This window comes from Solanum pennellii, chromosome 1 (assembly GCF_001406875.1).
Source record: "Solanum pennellii chromosome 1, SPENNV200".
Classification (NCBI taxonomy): Eukaryota; Viridiplantae; Streptophyta; class Magnoliopsida; order Solanales; family Solanaceae; genus Solanum; species Solanum pennellii.
Genome location: NC_028637.1, coordinates 90,050,720 through 90,072,614, shown reverse-complemented (window position 1 = coordinate 90,072,614; position 21,895 = coordinate 90,050,720). Strand labels below are relative to the sequence as shown.

The window sequence follows — 21,895 nt, the reverse complement described above, 5'->3', positions numbered from 1 at the left end:
TCAATCACTATGATACCAAATGAAAATAATCTTCTCTTTTTTTCTTTTCCCAATGCAACATAAATCTATTATAAAGTCAAAAATACTCCTAGAAAAGCAATAGGTTGAATATTCTTATATTGGATCCCAATCATAAATCAAAATTCGATTGACTAGTATTTTGATTGTTACCTTGATATGATTGTGTTGTGCCAAATAAAATATAAAATACCGATCCTTCTCCAAACCCCACACATAACGAAAGCTTTAATACATTAGACTGCGGATTGAAGGAAAATACAGTACTTTTATGATAGGGAGGGTGCTGTTGGTAAGTCACTTGCATAAAGCATTTGGGTTCCAACAACACCATTTATAAAGAAGAAAATATCAAGACTAGGGTAAGGCAAAATTTATATGTACATTCATTAGCCAAATGCAGCTGCCAGCACTTTGGAACAAAAATATGAACCCCAAAGATTTCAGTTACAGAATAATGTCTGGCATAACTTTGACATACTAATTTAGTTGCAAAAAAGATTAAAAGTTGTTTAAAAAGGTAGCAGGGAGTATTTCATTTACTTCTTAGAACCATCAAATGAGTTGTACAACAGCTGCTACGCGGAGTGCTCCGTTTTGGAGAAGGTCAGATACTTCATCAAACAACAGGGCCGAGCGCCAGCCCCATCCTTTGGGAGCTTTTGGCAGAAGAGTTCCAGTTTGTTTGAAGCTACCAAACACCATCACTTCTCTCTTTGAAGGAAAAATCAACTGGTTTACCAAATTATTGACAGGAAAAAAAAGAAGCAATTTTAGCATGACATTTGCTGAAGATAACAAAGTAAGGGCATTGAAACTTAGCCTTTGTAAGTTCACCTGATATCTAGCAGTAACTTTTTCACGGGAATCGACATACATATGCACCTGAATACACAATAAAGAAAAGATCAGCAAGGGACAAGAAGAGAAAATCAATGTTCACTTGTAATTTTACATAAACACGAGAGAAGGGAAAGGAGGAGGATCTATCAGATATACATATATGTTCATGAATGGTTTTAGTAAGGATTAAGAATAGGAAAATAATATGCTGATTCAAACTTCAAAAAACTTCTATTTATTCACGAAATTGAAAAGGAAAAGTTCACCTTTCTAACTGGATCAGCTATTTCTGCCTTCCTACGATGAAGAAATAGCCCTGATATAACAACATATCAACAAAGTTACAAAAGAGGTAATAAATCTATTCTCATCATGCAGATAATTTCAGAGGAATACAATATTACCAAGTGTTCGACGTCCCTGAGGGTCTTCATCACTGAAAGCCTGAACACTAACCTAAGGAATGCAAAATACTAGATTGATTAACTCCTTTATTGGTTGCAATAGCAAAAATCTTCTGAAGAGCAAACTCAATCATTTGCATTTCCCCCCGAACAAATACGTGAGTAAATGAAATGCAATGAAGAGTTGAAAGATTCACAAACCTTCCATAATGAACCAGCATAAAAAAATTCTTGAGAGTGTTTGACTTGGCCATCATTAAGCCTGAGAACATCATGAAACTCAACCCTGTGAAGCAAGTCAGGTGTAAGTAAACACTTCTGTTAGCCATAAAGAGAATGAACGGATTCTATTTTCATAAAGAGGGCACTGTATTCAGAACACAGAACAGAAGGAAATTTACACAACACAAAGAAGTCTGTCTACTGCAAAATTGAGACTCCTGCAATTAGAGAGATTGTTTATGGATGTATTTCATTATCCAAAGAAGGAAACATGGAGAAGCGCATAAGAATCTCCCTGTCGCAACTGTTCATTTCTAGGTTACAAAAAGGTAATCAAACATTTTCAGGTGATTTGAATGATTGCATCTTTGAAGGGCAAAAGGTGCATGTTTTCTACCAAATGATTGCATCTCTTAAGGGAAAAAAGTTACATCTTTCTGTTCAAATCCTAGAAAGTATAACATGGAAGAACCATGAGAATCTTCATAAAGATTTCAAGAAAAAAAAATTATGTCCCTGATTTTATGACAAAATTGTTTTAGAATATTTTTTTCCCAATAAGTCATTGACGTAGGATATCTGAGAGTTGAAAGGGTAAACACAGAAATATGGACAGAGCGAAAGCTTTATTTGCAGTTTCTGAAGCTAAAAGATCAAATGGGCAATATCTTAATGATATGGAAAGGTTCACCTTATTACGAAATGAGAACTATAATCAAAAGAACATCCAAGGCATGTTGGCTGTATTTGTCTCTTCAATGTAAAGAGAAAATACAAGTTCTTCTCAATGGTTACAAGTTGCATGCTTAGGACCTACATTAACTGATACTTCGAAAAATTAATCCAAGAAAGGAAGTATACAGAACCTAATCTATGGAACTCATTTCACATGCAATGGATTGCCATAATGGCTAATGCAGCAGCCAACCAAACATAGCAGAAAGAATAACTTACCCGAACCGAAAGGGGGGAAAGTGACTTAAAGGAGTTTTCATATCCAGTGATATAGCAGTACTTCCATTCTCCCACTCTATTCCCATTGCATGTTCAGACGAGCCTAGCATCTGGGGGGAAATACTGCTTGAACTTGGGCCAACAGTTGATGGTATTTCCGGTCTGCTTTGCAGTTCTGTCTCAAATCCCCTATCAACATGAATATTAGCACTATTGCTTCCTTCTTGGCTGAGCCCAACCAGAGCAGTTAGTCCATCTCCAGCAAGATCCCCACTCTGTTCTGCTCTATTTTCTGGGTCATCATTGGCAGGAGATTGCTGACAGTTCCGGTTGCCCATACCAAGTGGTACACGAGAGAAAACAAAACGAGTTGGAGGCCAAGCAACTGCAGGCACAAATGTAGATCCACGTCCAATACCAGCTAGACCATCATTGGGGCCCCTAACATGAACCCGAACAGGCCTAAACATGCCACTTCCTTCCCTGTGAGGCGAGTCAGTGGCATACATATTTCCTATATTGTTGGATTGATTGCTCTGATCATGATCTGACATGTAATATCCAGTAGCTGCGACTCCACGTGAATTTCCAAATGGCTGCCGACAAGCACATGCCATACTCACAAGGCAGCAACTTTTGCAAGTGTCAGCACCAATTTCCTGTACCCGCTGGCTTATGAGAATCTGCAAAAAAACACAAATAATTTAAGAGCAAAAATAAAATTAGGAAATAAGATATCTACTATGATTAGGAGGAACGTAGACAGGCAGACTATTCTGTCAGCTATCAATTTTTTTTTAAAAAAGAGCAAAATGGGGAATACATATAGTTACAGACCTGTAGCCACAACCCGTCATTCACAGCTTTGCAAGGGAACCCCATTTCTTCAAGTTGCTTTCTCACACTAAGAAGTGCATCAAATGACATGTTACAATACAAAAGTGAGCCACCCTCAAAAATGTTGGCAAAGGCATCATAATCTTCTCTACTTACACCTGAATGAGCATTTAGGCAACTTTTGACTTCTCTCCGGCCCACGGTTCTACCACCCCAAGATAGAGGAGTGAAATTGCATCTTTCCCATTCATTCGGAGTCATCAAATTACAGGACGAACCCATTGATGAGAAGTTCCTCTGATCCCCACAAAGCCAACTGTTGTTATTCAATTGATAGCATGAATCTTCTTCAGATGGCCCTTCCACACCCATACCATTGCCCCCTAATCCACTAGTTCCAGTACTACTTGGCATTTCAAAATAAGAACATGAAGATCTGACTTCATCAGCATATAAGAATGACTTATTTGATGAAGGACGTCCACTGTTGCATGGGTATCTTGAATCCGAGTCTGACTGAAGACAAGCTGATTCTTGCATCTTTTGTTTAGAGTTAGGCACTTCAGTGAGGGAATCAACAATACTATCTGCAAGCTCAACCAAGATATTTTGACCGTTGTTACAACTATCAATTCCATCTTTTAAGCTTAGGTGTCCTAGTCCAGATTCCACCCTTCTGTCATCAGTTAAATTCGTTGGCACTACTCTGGAAATATCAGAAATTGTACTTGTTCCAACTCCAGAACCAGAACATTTTTCTTCATGATTTTCTGCCTTGCAAAGAGCACTTTTTGCAATAAGTGTACATAAAGCTAGTTCAAACCTGCTCAGATTTGCAAGTAGAAAATCAAGATAGAGAAAGAGTCATCATGCTAAACTAAAATTCCAAATATGATTTTAGCAATTCCTACAAAATTAGCCACAGTTCTCACCGTTTCTTTTCGGTAGGGACCCATAACTCGTCTGAGATCAGTAGAGCATTTAGTGTAGGAGCAGAAAGTTTTGGAAGGACCTGGTCACAAGACAGTTGACAAGCCAACTATTTATCATCTCATGGATTTCATTATAACTCAAATAAGAAAAGACAATCATGCATATGTAATTTTTTTTTACTGATAAAGGTGTAGAACATGCGTTCGAGAAATTGAACTGCAGAATCAGGTACTATCTTAAGAACAAAACAAGGTCTCCACTCTCCACATGCTTATTTGTGACTGGAAGCTAGGTAAGTTGCTTTAACAAAGCCGCTAAAATGGAAATAAGCCCATGTCAGAAGATATGCAGGAATCTCTACATATGTGGATTATTCGCTATGTTGCTCGGACTTTTCAAAAAATGTCAAGGGGTACATGTCGGATTCACCAAAAGTAGTGTATTCTTGGAAAATCCAACACGGGTGCAACATCGAAAGTGAAGAGTCCGCACAACTTAGATTACTCGAAAAGAAGCTGCTGTAGATATTTTGAATTGTCTAATGAATCGCAACTTAAGATAAAACTCTTATCCCCAGTTGCATCACATGTTCAACAACAAAAAACTTGCACCACTTAGCCCTAGCATGCAAAACATCATTTCGCACCTTGATGTGAAAGTGCAGTTTGTTAAAGACATACTTCAGGGTTTCATAAAGAGTTGGGAATAACTGAAAGTGCTGACATACACATTGAGAGAGGTATTTACTTATCGTTGCAATAACTTAGGAACAGAAGTGTCTTTCTGGAGAAAATTAGTTTCTCCTAGTATCGCACTAAATTAACAAAGTAGCAGCCTGAAAATTAGAAGAAAGATAACCGACTGATACTCAAATACACGTGGTGCAGCAGAGTGTTTTCTTTTGATAAGGTAATAGGAAATTAGAAATATGGTACAACAGAGTTTCTGCTAGGCTTTGCAACATGCGCATCTGGAAAAAAAAAGCTGTTAATTTAAATAAAAGGAGAAAGTAGAGAGGTAACATCCAACATTCACTGCTTGAAACCTTAGCATAGTTTCCAAATAGTTACCTCTTTCAACTCTATAGCACCACTTTGACATAAGTATCCCCAACAAGCATTTCTAACTCGTTCACCATGTAAACCATAATCTTGGCTTTCTGCGAACACCTAAGTTCCAAAACAATGTGGTTAGCAAAATGCATGAACGCATGGATGATGAAGTAAATTGAGCAGCAATCTGGAACCTGGTAGGTTAAGAAATTTGATGTCCACAATTCAGATATGATGAAGTCTGTGCAAATTGCACATAAATCCTGCATGATGAATGTTAAATCTGTACTGTTATACCAATGAGGAAAATTAGTTATCGAGCAAAAGATTAGACACATCAATCAGCATATTCAGGAGGATTTTTGTTGGTTGAGAAATCAAAGTAATTATTGATAAATGATAACACACCAAGATAATGTCAGCTTTACAAAAAGTGCAACGGCACTGTACATCACATCTCCACTTTGCACCAAAATATAACTAGGGAAAAAAACGAGAACTCTTGACTCTTGAAATAGAGCTCTCTACATTCTTGAAATTCAGTCATATATTTTCAAGTGTTCTTAATATTCTGAGAGGGCATCTTTAACCTATGAATTCTTAAGACTGTATGTCGAATTTTAATTCAGATTAGGAAAATACTATGGGATTTGTTCAATCAATTGTTGTAAAGCTCCGTATTTTTCTAAAATTGATAGAGACTAATTTCGAGCTTAAGGATGTGATTTAATCCAATTCGAGTCACGTGGAGTTATGAGTGTAATTAAGTCATGGAAACACTTGTAATTAACATTGATATAGCTTGGAATAAATTACTATTCGATGGTGTACAAGTGAATGAATTAATTGGATGAATCAGTGTTATCACACTGTCTAGGAATAAATAATTACCTGTGATTGAGAAATAATTTATGGGAGTAATCATTTTCCACAGATTAATAAATTGATATATTATGCGGAAAATAGTATTAGTTACCAGATGCACTTATGAAATGGAATAAAGGGATGCTACGTGTGAAGTGAACAAGGGTGGTAGGGGGTAAAAGGAATTGGAGGCAAGGATTTTAGCTGGTCAATGGTATAAAGGTGCATAACAGATAGATGCCAAGGATCTAAAATCCGTAAGTTAGCAGCAAATAACGAAACAGAACAGTGACTCTTTACAATTGCACCAAGTACCTGGGACAGTCGTGTCACACCTCACACCTATCCCCACAATGCCGCTGCTTAAGTCTTTTAAATGCCTTAAGGGTGAAATGTTTTATTTGTTTGGTTCAACTTCTTGGCGGTTAGAGAGAAGGAAGAGCTCCTACTACGTAACTGCTGCCTTGAGGTGATTATTAAATACATTGCTTGGTAGATTTGGTTCATTAAATAAATTTCTTAACACTCCAACATTATGAAAATTATAGATTTTCAATCACAAGAGTATCTCAAGAAGTCAAGTCTTGAAAATTCTAGGGTTTGACAAAGAGATAATCCCCTCACTCCAACTTTGCCACCAGGTACATAACCTAGTTGCCTCTACCTCTCGTGTCGGTGATGGTATAGTACTCCCAGTGAATGATGAAATCTCACATGATTTTGATCAAGCTTTAATTCTAAAATGAGGACTTCGAAATGTTTTTACTTTGATATATCATTACTATCTAAATTGAGAATTAATATAAATGCTTCATTCTTATATCAATGTCTATGCATAGCACTTGATTTTTTTAAATCTTGTCTCACTTCTTGGGGAATCGGTTGTATGATACGTACTAGGCATGTCAGGCCTTTTAGCCATTCAACTTTTGATTTCAGGATTATGGTTGACCATCCTGAGCCATGTTGTTAGGACAGCTCCACCTCTTCTTGTTGGATACTTTTAGTGAGACTCCACTTACTTCTCGTGGAGCTTAGATTGTTATATGTCTTTTTGAGTCACCGGGGCTTGTCGTTGTTGACTAACCTAATCCTTTTCATAGATGTTCCCTTGACAGTAGAGGTTCTTTCGAGTTGTATTTATGGTAATTCATGAACATGTGTACATGAGACTTTATTATTTTAATGAATATTTCGCTTTTTGAAAAAGATGTGATTGATTTAATGGTTATATTCATGCATGATTTTCAATACTTCAAAGTTGAGATTTCTAAAAGCTTTTGCACACATACTTTAGGTGCATAAGTAGGAATTATTACTTGAGTCGGTACGCTTCAGTCAGGTAGAGTTTAGGGTGTCAGTCACGTAAATTTGGGGTAGTGTTATCAAAAGCAAAATGCCATAAAATATTTTAAGGTCTATTGGGTTTTAAGTGCATATAAAGCATGGACTTCAGTGAAAAAGGCACGAAGGGAGAAAATAATACAAATCTAAATGTTTAGTTCAAAACTAAAGTTATAAGCATAATGAAAAATATATGAGCAAGGAAATTGAAAAACATATATGATAAAGTGAAACATTGATTATTTAGTGTCGCCTCTATAGAAGACGCTCATCGGCAATGAAAATGACAACATTGAAGTGCACATTAAGCGAGGTGAAGTGCTCAACATGTTTTGAGCCTCGCTTTAGGGTTTAAGAGCGCATTTGACAACACTGATATGGGTCGTGACAATTGTGATGAAGGAATAACAATTTAAACACCAACTTGGGCCATGCCTCTAACCTATGATTCTTAAGACTATGTGTCAAATTTTGATTTGGATTAAGAAATGACTACGAAATTCATTATCAATTGTGATTAAGGAATGGCAATTTAAACACCAAATGATAGCAGACTCCAGTTACTTCCCTTTCAGAAGGAAAACTGGCTAAGTTTACAAATCTTTTTTCCTCATGAGGAACTTTAAAATAAAACATCCGGAAGAACTGAAAACTTAAAGCTAACCAGAATAATGAAGAAATATACCAACTGGTATCTAAGAGATAGTAGAATAAGAATATATTTTTTCTAATAAAACACTTTTTTTTATTTCAACATACCCTTAGAAGAGTTGCTGAAAATGATCATGCAGGAACTGCAGATATTTGAAGTACAGAAAAGCAATGCGACCATAACGATATGCAGAAATTTTTACAGTACGTCTTGGCAAAAGTAATCATGTTTCCATCCCATTTTCAAGACCAAACTAATGGTGTCTATCAGAACACAAGACTAATTAGTAAACCATTATATGTTTCACATTCCATACCTGAAGATCAAGAAATGATGCAGCAGCAAGAACGCGAAATGCATTATTATCATTAAGCTTGGGATGGTGTCCATACAGATATGCTAAAGCTATTTCAATAGCCTCCCCATTGACATTGCTATCATCCACTGTCAAGGTCAAAACTGGAGCTTTGGCTTCTTTCCATGGTCCCTGAAGCATATTCCTGTTCATTAAACAAGTACATAAACTAGAGTTCAAGAAGATTCACTTACTTGTATGCAAAGACCAATAATTTTTGTGTATAAATGCAGCAAAATATGAAGGCAGAGAACATAAATAAACACGACTTCGGTGAATGGTCCTCCAACCTCTTTCTCCCTTGGCATCTGGCCTTCTAACATTGTGTTTGGAGGTAGATGACCCTTTCCATTAGGCACTTGTAATGCATCTTATTAGAAGAACATACAACAAATAGCCTTCGCACTTCTACATGCATGTAAATACTGATAGAGTTCTGTGATTAGGGATACAACGGTGAAGGCTCATTTACATGACCCTAATTTTTCAGGATGGTAAGTTTTATAATGAAAGTAAAGCATGTAGCCTGTTATCAAACATGTAATAAATGAGACCAGACAGCATGCAGTCTTGAATTACAAATTTTAACCAAGTGGATGTTGCTAATTAAAAGATTACAGAAAACATACACTGAGGACTTTGAGTACAATTAAACTGGAACAAGTGCAAGGGTTGCAAGAGCAGTTATGGATACATGAAGCTAGTATCCGACAGGGTGTTTTGTCAGTGGTAAAGCGATAATTCTGAAGTCATTACCTCTTCCTTCCCAAAAAGAATGACAGTTGAAGGTTGAGGGTTAACATATTTAATTTCAGTATGATTCAGGTTAAAATTTTATAAATCTTCTTGAAATAAAATGTACAGATTTAGAAACTACATTAAATGCACTGTGGATTACAATTTCTATAAAAATCTTCCTATAACTAGAAAATCTATTGCGATCATTCAAATAGAATTATAGAAATAGTGTAATTTTTCTTTGCTATGCATGAAGTAATAGATACTAAGGAAAAATGACCACGAAAGTAGCCATAAAACATCAAACATTTTCAGCAGAATATACAGTAATGAACCAAACAACAGAAAGCTCTGTACATTTTCAACGGAATTATCAACGCAAGCCAACTAAATTATATCAAAGAATGAAAAGAGAGCCACAATGAATGAAGTTGATGGGTGTAATAGGAGGTCATGAAGTAAGAATTGAGGAATTTAATACTACTCATGGTCAAATGAGATCCTAACCAAATTATATCAAGAGAAAAAAAGCACACCCCACCAAGAATAGAACTTTTGTACTCTGTGACAAATAATTATTGAAGAGAACGAAACCAAATCATATCACAACAAAAAATTCCACCAAAAACATCAAACCTTGTGCAAATTAGCCTAAATTAGTGAAGCAAAATTACAGACAAAGTCTTGTACTTCTCTAACTGATAGCTACAAATGCAAGTAAAGTAATACCAATAAAAGAATTAAACGGTATAATTGGAGACCAAAAGCGAACCTGAAATAAGAACTACGGGAAAGGATTAAGCGATGAAGGTGATAAGTAGAACCCATGGCTTGAACAATGACATCGGAAAATGAGCCGTTGTTAAAACCTTCCAATTGAATATGATCACAAAGGGATGTAAGGTTACAATCCAACGCTCGAAGTTCATTGCTAGTCCGGTCGTTATCGGAGTGTTGTGACTGCAATTGAGTTGAGGGTTGTCTTGTTGTTTCCATCGGTAAAGATCCTCCTCCTCCGCCGGTGCCGGTGCCGGTGCCGGTGCCGCCGCCGCCGTAGGTTCTCTGATGCTGCTGCCGGTTAGGGTACTGTGGTTCCATTTTATGTAGCCCAAAAGGGGAGCGGATCCTACCGGAAAATTTTGGAATTTAGAAACAGAATTAAATTTCCTATTAGCTTTTGTTACAAACAAGTAGGGGTATGCATCCATTCGGTCGGGTCGGGTCGGGTCGGGTCGGGTCAATTTTTAGTATTTTTATTTGGTTTATCAATATTTTAGTTTTTAAATACATTAAAATAATAAAATATTTTTTATTGATTTTTGATTAATCAATGTTGATCTTTAATGATTTGATTTTTCATTTAACTAATAAAGAAATATATGACTTATCTAATAAATTTTTCATGATAAAACAATAATGTAACTTACGAATGATCATAAAATAGAAATAATAATACTCAAATCTCAACAAACATGAAAAGAACTATACATGTGTAACACGAAGAGTAAGAGGAATAGAGTTCTTACTTTAGATTTTGAGTTTTGATGGTTTGTATAATATTGAGTTGTGAACTCAAAGTCACGCTAAAGTATGAATTGAATGCTAAATGACAAAGACATAACTAGTAAGATATTGAGATTAATATTTTATATTTATGTATAGGTAAAAATAACAAGTTACTATAGTCTTAACGGATTATCGTTTTATACAATAATTCAATATTAAATATCATTATCGAACCAATAATCCGATAATTTTTTTAATAAAACCATTAAAAATCGTTATCCCAATAACCTAATAGCAATAAATTAATACTCCCCCCGTTTCAAAAGAATGACATCTTTTTCTTTTTAGTTTGTTTAAAAAAGAATGACCTTTTTTTTGTAACATTTTACTTTCAACTTTCCACGTGACATATTTAAGGCCACAAGATTAATGACAATTTTATTTTCTAACATAACTTTAATTTAGGACTAGGATTCAAAAGTTTTCTTTATTTTCTTAAACTCCGTGCCAAATCAAATCAGATCATTCTTTGTAAAATGGAGGGAGTAACACTTTTCTCGATTCGGTTTTTGTACACCCCTATAAACAAGTTTATTTTTTGGTTCAAAGTTTTTTATTTTCCTATACTTTCGGATTGGGTTTTTTCGATTTTTTCTATAATTATACTTTAATTGAAAAAGAGATTGAATTGAATTTGATTTGACTTTTTTCCTGTTATTACTAAACCAAACAAATAATGGTTGGTTTATCTTTTTCACGTCAAATCAATCAAATTAAATTACAAGTCAATTTTCTTTTTATGTGTTTGACTTGATTCTTTAATTTGATTTTACTTGACAGTTTAACTCAATTCAGGAGAAGTAGTTATATATAGAAAATTTTAAAAGAACGTAAATACTAAGTAATACAAATTCCACTAATTAAGAGTAAATTACCTTTTGTCGTGTGAGCTTACAATATCACCAATTTTACAATAATTCACACTTTGAATATATGTATTTTTACACGTTCAAATACATGTTAATAAGATAGATAATTAAGGAAAAATGACATTTTTGACCCTGAATTATATTTTATTGTGCTTTTGATCCTTAAGTTATTCGATGTAGAACATTTGACCTTTAACCTAAAGGTAGAATATATAGAGCACTCTTCCGCCAAAGTTGCACATCCAAAAATAGTCAATATGTTTTTGAAGTGAAGCTTAATATATGAGTTTGAAATTGAGATTATCCTAGTTAATTTCGTATGCACCGTTTATATTTTTACTTTATTCAAAAAAGGTGAAATGTTGTAGTAACACAATAATAATCAATTAAGTTAAATTTTAAAAAAATTTAAAGAATAAAACAATGAGTCGCCACTTAATTTTAGGGGAAAAATAAGGAAATCAATTAATTAATTAACTAAAAGAATGTCTACGGAACCAATAGATTCTAAGTAAGAGTTCAAATGATTCAGAAGGAAAGGTGTTAGACATCCTTCGAAATCCACAATTACGGATCCCGATTGAATTTATTTTTTTCAAATTGAAAAAGAGATAAGACAATATACAAGTAAAACAAACATACGATATACACAAGTAATAAAACAAAACAATAATATCAGAAACATCATAAGGTTTGTCTAACATTGATAATATATACAAAAATGAATATAAAATATAATTCGAACTCCATTTGATTAGTTTCAATGGGAAGCGACTTCGGGATACTTGTAAAGGCACTTGGTAAAAGTGTTAGTGCTAAATAAATATGAATATAAATAAAAGAATCAAATAATAAAGTAAAAAAAAGAATTCTTCTTACTAACATCGAAGAACGTGGAAATCGACGATAATTTTTTTATCGGTCAATTTTAAAATTAAAATATATATAGATTTAAATTAAATTTCCGTTTATTAAAATGGAGACCACGAAAATCGACGGAAAAATTACTTGTAAGGTTTATTTCCAAATATGTTTTAGGAAATGGAAAGGAAGTTGGTAAAATTTCTCATAATACTACTACTATGGGATCAACAAAGAAACATGTCCAAGTTGCTCCTCCTCGTGTAAAACTTGTTTCTGATTTTTCTATCGACAAGTATCTTGATGGACATAAACAACTCAAGAAACAGAATCAAAAAGGTTTCATGAAGATGGAGACTGACCGGATTCAACAGAAAAGAATTGATAGTGGGTGTCACAGAAAAGAAGATGCAGGACGGGTATAGTATAGTATCATCTTAGATGAACTCTTGATTTAGTGTACACGTTCCCTTACACCGGTCCTTTTGACATGCCTTCTTTTTTTTAATGAACTTTTCAATCACAAGGCACTCAAATCACATGTGAATTAAAAATAATAAGTATATCTAAAGGACACCTACTTTAAAAAGAGTTCAAGTTATGGTAAATTTGTCATAGTGTTACACTAAAGAAATTCAAAGTGTTAGTATATAATGTTTCGTTAGACTTTGAAATTATTTAATATTCCTATAGCAAATTGGTTTCTTCCTTATTCTAAACTCTTAATATTTCTATAATCCTAAAGCAAATTGGTTTCTTCCTTATTCTAAACTTTCAATATTCCTAAAGCAAATTGGTTTCTTCCTTATTCTAAACTTTCAATATTCCTAAAGCAAATTGGTTTCTTCCTTATTCTAAACTCTATTGGGGTTATTATTGTATAAATAAAACTCTCGTCCTCTTTTCTTTCTTTATTAGGACACTAATATTTCTTACAATATTTTCTTTCTTTCTTTCTCACTCGGGGCGGAGGTACCGGAAAATTATATTATTTATACATAAATATTTTTTTCTTTCTCACTCTCAAACACACAATATGATTTTCACGCAGCTGAGTTTAGACGATTTTTCGGGTATAACATTCCCGCGCAATATGCGTCCTATTGATTATATGCTTGCTGTATCTGAAGTTTCTTGCTTGAAATCTAAATATAGTGAAGAAGATAACTTAATCGCGGAGCAAGATAAAGAATTTCGTTATAAGAAAGAAGAAAGGAATGTTCGAAATATACAGTCCATCTTATCATCATACCAACAAGTTCTTGATCGTCGTGAACAAAAACATCCAGTTCTTGATTGCTTCGTCCCAAAGAGGAAACTATCAAAGCCAAGAAAGTTTACGTGTGAAGTTGAACCGATGATCAAGAAAGCTATGGAAAATAATTCCGGAGAAGACAAAGAACAGAGAATAGTAACGGTTGATGATGAAGGAAAAAACAGAGTTAACAGAGTGAGAAAGAGGAGGAAAATTAATGATAGAACTGAAGCCGTTGCGCCTCCTGTTGAATTGAGTATTGAATTCAAGAATCAGATTACGTTCATAGGGGGTACAGTTGAATCAGCTAAATTGGTTATTAAAAAAATACTATTCGATACGGATGTTAATTCAGCAGAAGGAAGGCTTTCAATCCCACAAAACCAGATGAGTAATAAGTTTCTAAATACTGGAGAAGAACAACTTTTGAATACGCGCAATGGAGCTAAAATGTCTGAGATGAATGTGTCTTTGATTGAGCCTTCGCGTCAAGTAAGTCAAATCAATCTGAGAAAATGGACTATGAATAAAAGTAATGGAAAGACAAGTTCAAGTTATGTTTTAGTAAAAAACTGGAATGATGTGAGAAAAAGGAACGGTTTGAAAAGCGGTATGAAGATGCAATTGTGGGCATTCCGAAAGGATGAAAATTTATGTTTTGCATTGGTTAAAGTTTAAGTTACTTCGTAACAGTTGGTTGATGTTGTTCTTGTGTTGTCGTAACAGTAGTTGACATTATAATATTAACATGTTGTTTCCAAAAGCCTCATGTCTACATGAGACTTCTTCTGGATCTTCGATTATACAATTAGATTTTGACAAGCTTAGCTAGACTTTAGTGATCAACCCTCTGAGAATAAAGGGTGGTGTTGAACTACATTAGTCGCGATTGTTTCAGTCGATACACAAAATACTTTTTTTTGGATTGTAGGCAGCTCCATGTAGTGCTGGTTTTTAGATTTAACAGACATATATATAAAATAGTAGCTTTAAAACTCTCCCAAGTAAACTTTCCTTTGAGTTGTCAATGTTTTTTGTAACAAATTTGCAGAACTGAATATATTTCTTTATCCTTTTTTTACTGCAAAAATAGTTCTGAATTCTAAACATAATTAGTGTATTCGATTGAATAGTTACATTATTGGTCATGTTGGCCTTGTTTGTTGGTTTTGATGATTGTTTTAACTTATTGGTGACCTCGACGGCTCAAACAGGACTTGTGTGCTAGCCGCCTATTCTTTATATGAACTATGGGAAGTAGACAATAGTATTATCCCCAATCTATGCCCGAAATTTCAGAGCATATTTATATTATACTAACGTCTTATTATCTATCCTTAACTTATTTAATAAATAATTTCAAATTTAGTTGCCACCCAGTTCTTGTGTTTCCTTGCTTTGAGTTGTATTCTCCATTTGAGCTAGGAAAGTTTCAATCTTTGAAAGCAAGAACATAAAAATTTGATTTTTTTTGTGTCAAAGCTAGAACTTCAGTAGTTGTCTGTTTGGAAATACTTCTGAAGGACTGTTGTAGAATAATTATGTTGAGAAAATATATTCTGCAGCCTATTTGTTTGAAGCTGAGGATCTATCGGTAAACATCCTAGCCTCCCTAGACCCCACTAAGTGGAATTACACTGGGTGTGTTGTTGTTGCAGCTGTATTTATTGTCTGGTACCTAGTATTCTGTGTTCTATTTGTTTCTTTGTTTCAGGTTGAGATGATTTTTCCTTTCTACTGTAGGTCAAGACTTCAAATACCTACATGATGCAATAGTTGGGATTGATCTATCTTACGCAGTGTTTAGTACATCGCAGTAGGAGCAGCGCTTATTCCTGTGGTCCTGCTGATCTTTCTAAAACTTCCATCCTGAAAAACCTAGCAAAGACGAATTACTGAATATTAGAATGAAGCAGGTCCAATTGAGCAGAATGGTTATTGGTGATTTATATAGCCAACCTCAACTAGTTAAGGATTGAGTGTAATTGTTATTGTTGTTGTTACTGTTTAAGTACCTACAAAATGGTTATTAATTAGGCTTTAAAGATACTTCCGTCCAAATTTACTCAAAGAACTTGGGAAAAGAAGAAACAACTTATATAGTGAAGGAAGGGGGTGAGGGGTGGGGAATTGGTCTAAATGCTGTTCCAATAGAGGTACTTATCTTTCTGGCAGCCAGGAGTATTTTATTCCTTGTAGTCTCATTGCGGCACTGTATCTTAGTTGCTTAAGCTTTTTTTTGAATCAGGTGTATCTTAGTTGCTTACTCTTTTTATGTTCTGCTTTAGGATTGCGATCTCAGTATGACTTAAAACGCACCCCTGTATTTGCTAATTGCAAGAGGTTCTCAGTTTCAAATAATGGATATTCCAACTTTGATAGACCTGTCAGCTCCTTCATTCCAGAGAGAAACCCGGAACTTTCGAGCCAATTAGAAAATGTGCAGAATGGAGTAGATAACACACATGGGTGGAGTGAGGCCTTTTCAAACAAATTGGAGGGTTTAAGGCAAACAGTGGATTCTGTTTGCAAGATCTTGCAGAGTGATCCTTGGGGACCTTCTATAGAGATTGCTTTATCCAAATGTGATGAAAATCCTAGTACAGAAGTGGTCACTGGAGTATTAAGGCGACTAGAGGATGTCAACACAGCATTAAACTACTTTGGATGGGCTGAGAAGACAACCCTCCGAGCACTGTATCGATTGAGTTGGTTGCAAGCTGTGTAAAGAAGCGAAAACTTAAAGAAGCGTTTGATCTAATTCAAACCATGAGAAAATTTAAGATTCGTCCTGCATTTTCTGCATATACAACTTTAATAGGTGCGCTTTCTACTGTACAAGAACCTGATCTCATGCTCACCCTCTTTCATTAGATGCAGGAATTAGGATATGAAGTAAATGTACATTTATTCACGACTGTAATTCGAGCTTTTGCTAGGGAGGGTAGAGTTGATGCTGCTCTGTCCTTGTTGGATGAGATGAAAAGCAATGCTTTTGATGCAGACATTGTCCTCTATAATGTTTGCATTGACTGTTTCGGCAAGGCTGGTAAAGTTGATATGGCCTGGTAATTCTTTCATGAGTTGAAGGCACATGGTATTTTACCTGATGATGTGACATATACCAGTATGATTGGGGTTCTTTGCAAAGCTAATAGACTGAATGAAGCTGTAGACTTGTTTGAGCAGTTGGAGTTCAACAGGACTGTTCCATGTGCATATGCTTATAATACCATGATCATGGGTTACGGATCTGCTGGTAAATTTGATGAAGCATATAGTTTGCTTGAGAGACAAGACAAAAAGGGTCAATACCAAGTGTGATTGCATATAATAGTCTTCTTACTTGCCTTGGGAAGAAACAAAGAGTGGAAGAGGCATTAAGGATATTTCAGGACATGAGGAAAGATGCTGCACCTAATCTTTCAACCTATAATATTCGCATAGACATGCTCTGCAGGGCACGGAAACTTGATGTTGCTCTAGAAATTCGTGACACCGTGGAGGCAGTTGGCTTGTTTCCTAATGTATTGACTGTGAATATAATGATTGATCGTCTATGCAAGGCTCAACAACTTGATGAAGCATGTTCTATCTTCGAAGCTATGGATCATAAAGTATGTAGACCAAAAGAATTCACATTTTGTTCTCTGATAGATGGACTGGGTAGGCGAGGTAGAGTTGATGATGCATACAGACTCTATGAACAAATGTTGGAATCATTTCTCTTGCACAAGTTGAATATTGATAAAATAAGCAAGCTTAAGATAACCAAGTCACAAAGTAACAACAAGATAAAGTATCAATACTCAACAAAGAGAAATTACATAGCAAAAAAGTCATTTCAGATATATATTTTAGATGACTTGCCAAATAAAAAAGCAGGTCTACTTCAGCGTACTTCTCTCGCAGTAAATACATTACAATATCATGAAGCCAAATAAGCTTTAAGCCAAGATAAGCATTGTATGTAATTAGCCCAAAGCAGTCTAGCATTCAGAATCCATACAAATTAAAAATTTACCTAAATTTGTTGGAGATGAGATGCTTCACTATAGACCAATCTCCGCTTAAACACAACGGCAGCAGCACCACAACCCATTTTGCCAGAAGCTAAAACAGAAAATTCATTAAATGACTCCATGTCAAATGCATCATAAGTTCTACACGCTAGCACATGATAACAATCAATTTCTATCTCAAAAAATGATAGCATCTCAATAAACAAAGAGCAAAACAAATTCAACAAGCTACGGTTCAATCTTCAATAAATCGCAAATAACAAACAGATGTAATAACAAGATCTTTGATAAAACAAAACAAGTACAAGTTTCATTACTCAGATTCCTAAATTCTAGTAAACCACCAGTTTACTCATACTAGAACTGAAAACATCTACTAGATGTACAATAATCAGCCTAGCATTCCAACTTCCAACAAGAGATCTAAGCAAAACTATTGAACAAAAATGGCTTTAAACCCTAAAAAAAGAATAAAAGATCTTAAGCCCTTTCTCCACGAATCCTCCTAGCAAGCTGAATATCCTTAGGCATAATTGTAACCCTCTTGGCATGAATTGCACAAAGATTAGTATCTTCAAAGAGACCAACAAGGTAAGCCTCAGCAGCCTCTTGAAGAGCAGCAACCGCACTACTCTGAAACCTCAGATCTGTCTTGAAATCCTGAGCAATTTCCCTCACCAACCTCTGAAATGGAAGCTTCCTAATCAACAACTCCGTAGATTTCTGATACTTCCTGATTTCCCTCAAAGCCACAGTTCCTGGACGGAAACGGTGAGGCTTCTTCACTCCTCCCGTTGCCGGAGCTGACTTTCTTGCAGCCTTGGTAGCTAGCTGCTTCCTTGGTGCCTTTCCACCTGTGGATTTGCGAGCTGTTTGCTTAGTACGGGCCATTTGAAATTGATAAAAATACAGAGAAAAAGTAGAGTTCTCAAATGATGAATCTGTAAAATGGATAATGGAGATATTTATACGGAGAGATAGAGGGCGGGAAATTTTGGAAAAGAGTTTGAAATCCTTTTGGCGCCGTTGATTTTAACGGTGGAGATTGGAGAAGAGCTGATTGCTCTAATAGCGATCCAAGTGCTACCATAGTAGCAAATGTTTGTTTGCCACGTGGATTCAGCGCAAAGTTTATTCCATCTTTATTTTTTATTTTTTTTTTCTCTAACTTATTTAAATACATTCAATTATGAATATTAATTGCAAAATATATAAAGTCTAACACACTTAGAAATTTCACAAACAAAAAAAATATTTAAAATTTCTGATCAAACACCTTGTTAGTAAAAATTCAAAAATATTTAGCATCAAATTATGACAAATTACTTTTTAAAAATATTACTTTGACAAAATCTATGGCCAAAACGGCAGCGTGAGAAAACGACGACGTTGATAAATGATATAGGTGGTTCCAGTGTGTTGTGTCATGGGCATGACTACAATTTTGATACCAAAAACAGGTGATTGAAAGAGAAACCAAAACATGGGGAAGATGACATTCAGAGTAGTTATAGCGATTTTAGTACTACTCTTACTTTACTACGTCGGCCGGCCTCTCTACTGGAAAATCTCCGCCACCGTTCACGATATCCGCCACAACAAGCAAACCGTCTCCGGAGGTCTCTCATCTCAATTTTCTCTTTCACTACAATCACTTGTTCAATCTGATACTCTAATCGTTGAAAAAAAGAAGAAAAATCTGATTCTATTAGGTTAACATTAATTACTCAATCCACTTTTAGAAAACAGAATTCGTTTGGATATATGTTCACATTTCTGTCTTGGAATCACAGATGGATCTAGGATTTTAAAAGGCTTGTTAATTCTTGTACGAGTATTTTCTATTTTCATGAATTGGAGATGCAGCTGCTGATGCTCATTTGCCTCTATTTCGAATATCATATAATTGTGTGTAGGTCATGTATAATTGCTTCCTATGAGTTCTAGTCTTTTAGTATGATCTCTAGGTTTTGTTTTCCTTGTAGCTGCTCGTACACTGATGCTCATTTTCCACTGCTTCGAATTGGAGTTTCTATGTTGTATCATATAATTGTGTGTGTAGGCCACGTATAATTGCTTCCTATGAGTTTAGTTTTTTAGTATGATCTCTAGGTTTTGTTTTCCTTGTAGCTGCTCGTACACTGATGCTCATTTTCCACTGCTTCGAATTGGAGTGTCTACGTAGTATCATATAATTGTGTGTGTAGGCCACATATAAGTGCTTCCTATGAATTCTAGTTTTTTAGTTTGATCTCTCGGTTTTGTTTTCCTTGTAGCTGCTCATACACTGATGCTCATTGTCCTCTGCTTCAAATTGGTGTTTCTACGTTGTATCATATAATTGTGTGTGTAGACCACATATAATTGCTTCCTATGAATTCTAGTTTTTAAGTTTGATCTCTCGGTTTTCTTTTCCTTTTAGCTGCTCGTAAACTGATGCTCATGTGCCTCTGCTTCAAATTGGAGTTTCTACCTTGTATCATATAATTGTGTGTGTAGGCCACATATAATTTGCTTCCAATGAATTCTAGTTTTTCCGTTTGATCTCTCGATTTTCTTTTCCTTGTAGTTGCTCGTATACTGATGCTCATTTTCCTCTGCTTCAAATTGGAGTTTTACGTTGTATATAATTGTGTGTGTAGGCCAAATATAATTGCTTCATATGAATTCTAGTTTTTTAGTTTGATCTCTCGGTTTTGTTTTCCTTTTAGCTGCTCGTACACTGATGCTCATTTGCCTCTGCTCCGAACTCGAGTTTCTACATTGTATCTCTTGATTTTGTTTTCCTTGTAGCTGCATTGTACACTGATGTGCAGTTGCCTCTTCTTCGAATTAGAGTTTCTGCATTGTATCTGTCGATTCTGTTTTCTTTGTAGGACTTACTGAATGTTCTTCCCATCAGTTGTGTGTCTGTTGATGCAATGCATGCCTTGTTTTTCTTTTAAATTTTCTGTTTTAAGTGTTATAATTCATGCTTTTAGCTAAGCATGATTAAATGAGCGATCACAACATTGTAATTTTGAGGTTTGATATATTGTTATATAATATTGTTTTGGTGTAGGATTTTCACAAATTGTTCAGGCAGCTCAGAATTCAGTCAGCTGGTTCCACGATGAGTCCGATTCAGGAGTGCTTGACGTTGGAATCGCGGCAGCAAGGAGGATTGTTCTTCGTAAGGTTTTGTAAAGCATTTTAAAATGTTACTTTCATGTGTCAAGACTGTCTCTAGTGGTTAATATAGATCCTTGAATAAACGTGTTATAGTTGTGGAGACTTTCAAACTTTTGAAGTTTCTGCAATTGTTGCTACACCTTGTACTAATTTCAGTCCATATCAGAATATCAAACAATCAAATTGTCTGTATATTTCTCTTGATCCTGCTAAAATACTTTGATCCCACTTACTAGATCTCTCGTTTGTTCTTTTCCTTTTCCGTAAAAAATAGAGAAAAGAGGAAAAATCTCTAGTTTGCTAATTCCTGTCTTTGTGTTAATTGAACAAGCTTGTACATAAAGGTAACCTTCTAGTTACAGATCATCATCCTTTTGACACGAAGTATATCTCATGCTAATTTGATTTGTTCTTCCAAGGGTCACACATGAAAGAAGCTCAACAAGATCTCACTTAACTCTAGGGAAAAATGATTTGTTTGGGAGGAATGTTACATTTTAGCATTGACATTGAGAATTTATTGTGCTCTTAAATTTAAGAAGGGATTACAAAGTTTTAGTTGGTGATTAGTAATAGAAGATATCCAAGCTCAAGTTGTTCTTATTCAAGGATCTTCACTTTTGAGAGTAATGTCGAATTTATTTCCAGCAGTTTACTAGCCTAAAGGATATCTTTTAGATGCAACAATTGGATTTTTCTTTTGAAGGTATGTTTAAGTAAGAAATTCATTGAAAGAACATACACCAGTTACTTTTTATTTGCATGTTTAAATTGCTAGATTCTCTCGCTACTCTATGTAAATATCATGATTGTTACCAAAGGTTGTTGTGAAGTGGTAAGTACTCCGCTATCCTTAACCAACGATCTCGAGTTTGAGGTGTAGGATTAGGGTGTGTTTGGTAAGGAGCACTACCCCCCCCCCCTCCCCCCCCTCC

General features: G+C 35.1%; 4 protein-coding genes and 1 pseudogene across 4 annotated transcripts; 3 read left to right on the top strand and 2 right to left on the bottom strand.

The window, feature by feature from the left end:
• Window positions 1-266: 266 nt before the first annotated feature.
• LOC107008313 lies at window positions 267-10,368 on the bottom strand. The gene is made up of 12 exons (XM_015207295.2): window positions 9,989-10,368; window positions 8,440-8,623; window positions 5,458-5,526; window positions 5,282-5,380; window positions 4,211-4,290; window positions 3,279-4,101; window positions 2,442-3,124; window positions 1,467-1,551; window positions 1,266-1,317; window positions 1,128-1,177; window positions 856-903; window positions 267-750 (listed from the first exon to the last, which is right to left on the bottom strand). The coding sequence occupies exons 1-12, from the start codon at window positions 10,312-10,314 to the stop codon at window positions 574-576; spliced, it is 2,676 nt and encodes an 891-aa protein (XP_015062781.1). The 5' UTR covers window positions 10,315-10,368; the 3' UTR covers window positions 267-573.
• A 3,078-nt stretch (window positions 10,369-13,446) lies between these two features.
• Window positions 13,447-14,774, top strand: LOC107024786 (B3 domain-containing protein At3g25182-like). The gene has a single exon (XM_027914082.1). The coding sequence runs from the start codon at window positions 13,549-13,551 to the stop codon at window positions 14,443-14,445; it is 897 nt and encodes a 298-aa protein (XP_027769883.1). The 5' UTR covers window positions 13,447-13,548; the 3' UTR covers window positions 14,446-14,774.
• Window positions 14,775-15,674: 900 nt separating this feature from the next.
• LOC107024779 lies at window positions 15,675-17,711 on the top strand (annotated as a pseudogene).
• Window positions 17,712-18,009: 298 nt separating this feature from the next.
• Window positions 18,010-18,729, bottom strand: LOC107008075 (histone H3.2). Its single transcript, XM_015206985.2, has one exon. The coding sequence runs from the start codon at window positions 18,678-18,680 to the stop codon at window positions 18,270-18,272; it is 411 nt and encodes a 136-aa protein (XP_015062471.1). The 5' UTR covers window positions 18,681-18,729; the 3' UTR covers window positions 18,010-18,269.
• A 450-nt stretch (window positions 18,730-19,179) lies between these two features.
• Window positions 19,180-21,197, top strand: LOC107012451. The gene is made up of 2 exons (XM_015212307.2): window positions 19,180-19,408; window positions 20,851-21,197. The coding sequence occupies exons 1-2, from the start codon at window positions 19,273-19,275 to the stop codon at window positions 20,973-20,975; spliced, it is 261 nt and encodes an 86-aa protein (XP_015067793.1). The 5' UTR covers window positions 19,180-19,272; the 3' UTR covers window positions 20,976-21,197.
• Window positions 21,198-21,895: the final 698 nt, after the last annotated feature.

Coding starts and splice junctions, on each gene's coding strand:
- LOC107008313 (XM_015207295.2), bottom strand. CDS start 10,314: ATGGAACCACAGTACCCTAACCGGCAGCAGCATCAGAGAACCTACGGC. Junction 4,102..4,210: donor GTCCCTACCGAAAAGAAACG/GTGAGAACTGTG, acceptor AAATCTGAGCAG/GTTTGAACTAGCTTTATGTA. Junction 904..1,127: donor TAGCTGATCCAGTTAGAAAG/GTGAACTTTTCC, acceptor TTGTGTATTCAG/GTGCATATGTATGTCGATTC.
- LOC107024786 (XM_027914082.1), top strand. CDS start 13,549: ATGATTTTCACGCAGCTGAGTTTAGACGATTTTTCGGGTATAACATTC.
- LOC107008075 (XM_015206985.2), bottom strand. CDS start 18,680: ATGGCCCGTACTAAGCAAACAGCTCGCAAATCCACAGGTGGAAAGGCA.
- LOC107012451 (XM_015212307.2), top strand. CDS start 19,273: ATGGGGAAGATGACATTCAGAGTAGTTATAGCGATTTTAGTACTACTC. Junction 19,409..20,850: donor CAAGCAAACCGTCTCCGGAG/GTCTCTCATCTC, acceptor GTTTTGGTGTAG/GATTTTCACAAATTGTTCAG.